Source organism: Microtus pennsylvanicus, chromosome 1 (assembly GCF_037038515.1).
Source record: "Microtus pennsylvanicus isolate mMicPen1 chromosome 1, mMicPen1.hap1, whole genome shotgun sequence".
Lineage (NCBI taxonomy): Eukaryota > Metazoa > Chordata > Mammalia > Rodentia > Cricetidae > Microtus > Microtus pennsylvanicus.
Window position 1 is genome coordinate 59485385 of NC_134579.1, and position 6172 is coordinate 59491556.

General features: G+C 51.2%; 1 protein-coding gene across 1 annotated transcript in view; it reads left to right on the forward strand.

Moving 5' to 3' along the window:
- The window catches only part of Pdia5 (protein disulfide isomerase family A member 5), an 87484-nt gene extending 81620 nt beyond the window's left edge, over positions 1–5864 (forward strand). Inside the window, exons 16-17 of the mRNA XM_075965350.1 lie at positions 5240–5374; positions 5639–5864. Coding sequence (XP_075821465.1) covers positions 5240–5374; positions 5639–5719 — 216 coding nt within the window. The 3' untranslated portion in view covers positions 5720–5864. The remainder of the gene's footprint in view (positions 1–5239; positions 5375–5638) is intronic.
- The last annotated feature ends 308 nt before the right edge of the window (positions 5865–6172 follow it).

Sequence of the window (6172 nt, forward strand, 5' to 3'; positions counted from 1 at the left end):
CGTCCTGCCTGAGCTAAAGGCTCCTGCAGCCACCAGCTGATGGAGCATAAAATTAACAAACTGGAGCTGCAGAGTGGATTAAGGAGTGGGTGCCAGGCCTCTTCCTGCAGCAGGGAGCAGAGCCATCACTGGCAAGGGTGGGTATGTGGCCCTTGAAGCAGGGATGGACCCCAGAATTCAGGAAATCCTCTCAACCTCCAGTCCTCAAGTTCCTTTCTCTTAGGTTTTTGTTGTTTATTGGGGGCAGGGTTGAAGGCCGACCTCTTGCTAGGCAAGCAATCTCCCACTGAACTATATCCCCAGCCCTTGAAGTCTCTTATCACCTTATTAATCTGGGGACTGGTAGAGATGGTTGCAAAGATGGTTCCCAGCCCTTAGACTCGGTCACACCAGGCCTCACTGGGTTTATATGGGGACTTACACACACACACACACACACACGCTGGACCCGGAGTCATGGTGCTGCTATGACGGCTCCCTATTCCCTGTAAAATCCTTCAGCTGCTCCAGACACAAGCTAAGCAGATTTCCCACAATAAATTGGCTGATCCTGAAGAGCAGGTGATGCAGCACAGGTGAGCACACAGCTCACTGTCCTGGGGATGGTGAGGGTTTGTCCAAAGGCAAAAGGAAGGTAGGCCTGCAGGTCCCTCCGGGATGATGGAGGCAGAGATACAGGTGCTAGGACACCTCGGTGCACCCTGAGGGAGCAACAGAGAAAGGGTGGTGAGAACAGTCTAGGAAGACAGGCCGAGAGCAGGCACATGTCTGGGCAGTGAGGTCCTGGAGGACAAGATTCCTACTTAGACTTTGAAACCTTTCCCTGTATTCAAAGTCTGACTGTTCCCCATAAACCCTGTCTATATCCTTGAGGTCCCCCTTATTCTTCCAGGAGGGAGTATAAGGGTCACACCCCGTTTTTCTTTTCTTTCTTTATTTTTTTGCATATCACCTAACCTGGTGGTTGCTTCTGCACTGGAAGCTCCAATGATGTCCACCATAGCATGACTGCCTACCTCAACGCGGGAATAGATGTCACTCAAAGTCATGATCATTGTTGCTCCAAGTCCATCCCCTCTGTGCTAGAATACTGAGGGATCCAGGCTAATTGGAGAACGAGTAAAGTCGGTGGCCTCCCTACCCTGAGGCTGCCCAGGTGTCTGTATGCTCTAGGAGATCCTCGAAGGGATTCTGATCCCTCTGTGATGCCCGGAGCTTGGACTTGCTCTTCTGGTACATATGGTGTGGTAGGCAGGGTTGGGGGGAGGTCTACTAAGGGACCAAGGTGACCAGAAAAGTCTTGCAGCATGGCCCACATTGCCATGACATCTTTTTCTATTAGACCACTGCAAGGGCCTTCTGAAGCTAGGCCTGTGAGGTCCACATAGGCCACCTAGAGCTAGCCTCTCTCCTCCCCATTCACTTTGGTATACAGGCCCCGTTTCCTGCAGCTCTCCTCAGTACTGATCATCTTTGCTTCATCATCTGACAGATGATCGGTTCACAGCCTCACCCCACTTCCTCTGCCCCTCCGTCCAACCTCCTTCATTCCACATCTCCGTCTGTCTGTCTGAGAAGCTGACTCACCTGAGGTTTCTAGCATACTCAGCAGCAATAATAACAGCTCCCAGAGTCGATGTGTGGTCTGGGAACTAAGGTGAATGGTACCCATTCTGTGCCCAAAGCAGGGTGCCATACTTTAACCATCAGATGGAAGGCTCTGGAGCATGCTTCCAGAAATTGGTGACTTACACAAGCTGGTCCTTACGCTGGCCATACACTGGTGTTTGGGGACCATTGGCTCATCCCATTTGCTTTTATTTTGGAGGGACTATGGCCTAGAAAGGAGCTATGTCCTTGGCGCAAGGATGCCCTACGGGCTATTGCTAGCCAGAGCTGGGTCTCTCCTGACTCCCTCTTCTCCCTCACACCCTTGCTGCCACCTCTCAGCTGGAATTGTATTTTGCTTCCCACCCAACAGCCAGTCTCTGTTCCTTCCCCAATCAATATGCAGTTGGTTTTTCACTTCCATTTTCATAGCCAAAGTCAATATTAGCTCCTGCAGAGATTTATTTTACTGAATCAATAAAGCTGTGTGAGGCAGCTCATGTTTTAGCCAGGGAGCCTAAATCCCCTCCCGGGAGCTTAGCTGGGGACCTTATCAGTTGACACGCTGGTGGAGAAGGGCTACAGACCGTGAGTGTTGGAATAGATGGTGTTTTTGAATGGCCCAGAGGACAGGGACCCACGGTGGTAGGCAGGTGGACCAGAGCAGAGGCCAGGGACTGCTGAACTGGCTAGGAGGGGCTCACCTCTCACTGTACTTTAAAGTATGCCCACCTCGGGCATGGGGCTAGGGCCAGGGCCCGTGAAAGTCTGAAGGTCATTCCAAAGGAGGTCACAAGGCTGCCGGTGCCCCGCTCTGACTGGCACACGTCACCATTCTGACCTGGACACTAGCGAGCACTCCTGTCCATCCGGAGTGGACACTCCTTAGCCCATGAGCCTCATTTGTTCTAGATCTCCCAAAACTCTTGCTGCTTTAGACCCAGTGAATGTTGACTAAATGGCAGAATGCTAATGAGATTGATGGAGGCTTTTATCCCCTGATCAGCAAGGAGTCCTGTGGTCCTCGCAGAAGCTTGATGGATTAGGTATTACTGCAGTCCTCATTTTACTGGTATGGAGTCTGAAGTTCACGAGGAGTCAAATGGGAGCCCCGAAACAAGCTCCTTTGCTGGGAAGGAGCCGCATCAGAATCTGAACACAAACACTGCCAGCCAGCGTTTCCTGAAAGCAGGTCCTGTGCTGGCTGGGACTCCTGTGAGGGCCGTGTATTTGGGAGATCTCAGGAAGTACCACAGAGGGTTGAGAACGTGATATGAAAGGGGACGAAGCCACAGGAGGGATGACATGAGCAGGTGACTGTGGGTAGCTGCATCTCTGTCCCTTGGGAGACCTCCTAGGACCTGAGCCACAGAGTTGTCCCACTCAAAGGTCCTTGAAGCCAGGGTACTGTCCTTGACCCCTTATTCATTATTACCCTTAGTTCTGCAAGTTGAGGGCTTGATGGAGCTGTCAGGTCAGACTTTAGGTACCAGGACAAGTCCTTGGCTGGGGATCCTTCAGGGCACAGACACAGAGCCCAGGAATCCACAGTAGTAGCTACAGGAGAACAAGGCTAGATGCTGTAGGTGCGTTGAATGCAGGTGACCAGTGGAGATCACAAGTAGGTCCTGATGGGACAGGAGTTGAGAAAGGTGAGATGGGAGCTCTGAGAACAGGGTCTGTTTGAAGAGCGTTAGCCACACTTGTCTCCTGTAGCCACGGAGCATGGATTCCCTTCATAGCTAGAAGCCACATTCCGAGTTCATAGCTGACAGCTAGTGTGAAGGATTCACAAGTATACATTTTTAATTTAGCAGATTTATAAAACCATACACTACATCTCCAACAGCTCCAGGGCATGTATACAAATTGAATTTATAATTTAAAGTGGATGCAGGGAGTACAGCGGCCCGGAGCAGTGTTCATCAAACCCTGAGCAGAGAAGCGGTGGCCCCTGGCCCAGGGCTGGCTGCTGCGGGCCCTGTGCTGCTGGCCGTGTGGAGCTGGATGTGCTTGTCCTGGAGAAGAACACCCTGCACTTGCGTGACCACAGGAGCATCTGCCTCTTGTTTCTAAATAATTCAGAATACAATTTAGAAGATGACCGGGGTTCTCAAGGAACCCACTGTGGCCAGATGCTGGCCTAAGCGAATTGAGCTCCTTGTGGGTGCTGGTGAAGGGTAGGGTTAACCTCCCATAAGGAGACAGATGCTCGCCCGCTCAGCCAGTCGCTGCCTGTGGGAACACAGGGCAAGTACCATCCAATCTTTTGATGTTTATAGAGGAGCTCGGAGCCAAATTTTTATATTAAATCTTCTGGCTCCTTCCACATTGGCAGCTAATTCAAATTTATTTTCTTTTTAAGTTCTATGTGGGCCAAATAGAACGGGCCTAAGAGCCAGCTATGGATTGTGTTCAGTGAGTTTGCAAACTTCGCTGCAAAAGTCTTGTTGTCTAAAACAGTCAGACTGACGATGCAAAGGGAAGCCTGAGGTAAGGGAGCGCGGGGTGGTGCTCTAGAGGCAGGGGAGCGGGACTGTACCCTCCTGATTACTTTGGTGTCAACGCAGAGGGCAGTAGCCACTTGCCTAGGCACATAGTCAGTGGCCAGTGGCCATGACTGCTGTGGCCCGCAGAGCCGTCTTCTATGGAAAGAGACCCCTGCCTGGTGTGATGAGCCAGCAGGCAGAACTGTGAACCGCGGTTCTTCAACAGTCTTTGGTCTCAGAGATGTCAGCACAGTAGACAGCAGGCTCTAAATTGATCTCGTTTGTTACATAGCAGGTGCTCAGTGGCTGGACTTTGTCAAGGTCACCTGTGTGCATCTGATCACCCCCTGCCCAGCATCTGGAACAGGCTTGGCACATAAGATGAAGACTCGCTTGCCATCCAAGCCTGCCATTCCAGCTTTCCCGGGATGTTGCTTTGTGTATTGCCTCTAGCTGATTCTGTCTCCTCCTTCTCCAATGTGTGGCTTTCAGCAAAATAAACTCGGCCCCACCCAACATACACACAGCTTCTATTTTATACTCTCTTACTTTGAAAGGAAAATAAGGAAAAGATGCCGGCATATGCAACTTGCTACGGTAGACAGGAAGAGGCCAGAGTCTGCTTGAAGAACTTTCTTACCACAACCCAATTCCCATCGTGAGACTGAACTCCGTAACAGATCCGGGATGTACTCTTTGGCATTCTGCATCCTTAGGACCTGGCTCGGATGGTGAATGGTGCAGAGTGCCTTTGGTCCACTGGCATACTGGGCCACCCCCATGATAGCTCAGATCACACAAGGTTGAGAATGTTCCTTATCCGATGTCCTGCCCAGGCTCTTGGCTCCTGCAGGGGCAGTGTATGGGTGTGGCGTCCACACTTGCTAACCACTGGTCATGTAATGACAGGCCTCATTTGAATCCTCTCGGTCTTTGAGACATTCTGATGACTTCAGTTTGGTCATTATTCGAGGAAATTGAGGTACCAAGTGGCTAGTTACTTTCCATGAGTCTTAATGTGCCAGCAAACAGATTTACCCTTAGAAAACTGGGCTGCGATGGTGTCTTCTCAGTCCAGCGCTGCCCCTGGCAGACTAGCGACTGGCGACGTCCCCGCTGACCCTCCCCACCTCACCCCTTAGATCGCCTGTGCTGCCGTGGACTGTGTCAAGGACGGAAATCAGGACCTGTGTCAGCAGGAGGCCGTGAAGGCCTACCCCACTTTCCACTACTACCACTACGGGAAACTTGTAGAAAAGTACGAAAGTGATCGCACGGTGAGTGAAGTGGTCCCGGGAGTCGCCACTGCAGAGGGCGGGGAAGGGAGGTGGACAGGAGCCCCAGCTGTCAGAAGGACGCTCCATGCGTACAGTATGGGACGCATCTTCACCCTGCTGGGAACCTGTGGGTTATGTCACAGCCAACAGTGCCTCCTGGTGGATCAGCCCAGGAGTTGGTGGGGGTAGAGGGGGCGGGAGGGTGTGCATCACTCAGGAGTTTAAGTCTGTCTTTTTTTTTTTTTCTCCCTTCCTACCCTGCAGGAATTGGGATTCACTAGTTTCATCCGAACCCTCAGGGAGGGAGACCTCAAGAGACTAGAGAAGAGGAGGGAGGAGCTGTAACCCGCCTCCTCCGAGAGAGCCCTTCCTTTACACTGTGAACGATGCCTATTTTGTTCTTTCTGAATTTCCATGTGTTCTGAAGACAAAGTTTTTTATAGCCACTTACGGCCTTTTGTACAATTTTGAAATAAAATTAAACCATTTATTCAGTGGTAGAGCTTTGTTTTTCACAGGGCCTGTACTAACCGGATTGTGTGAGATGGAGACCTGTTCTCTACCCTCCCTGAGAGGCGGGATCCATCCAGCACCACCTGCAGAAAGGTCCTGGAGGGTGGCGAGGATATGGGGTCCCAGTTCAGTCACTAGAGAGCAAGCAGAGAGACCACAAGGCACTGGTGGTGGCCTGTTCCATAATGAGAACAAATACACTACTCCGCTATTTTTTCCCTTTGCTGCTAGTGCTTTTGGTGTCATGTATAAAAAACATTGTCAGATTTCGTGTCTTCCCCCATA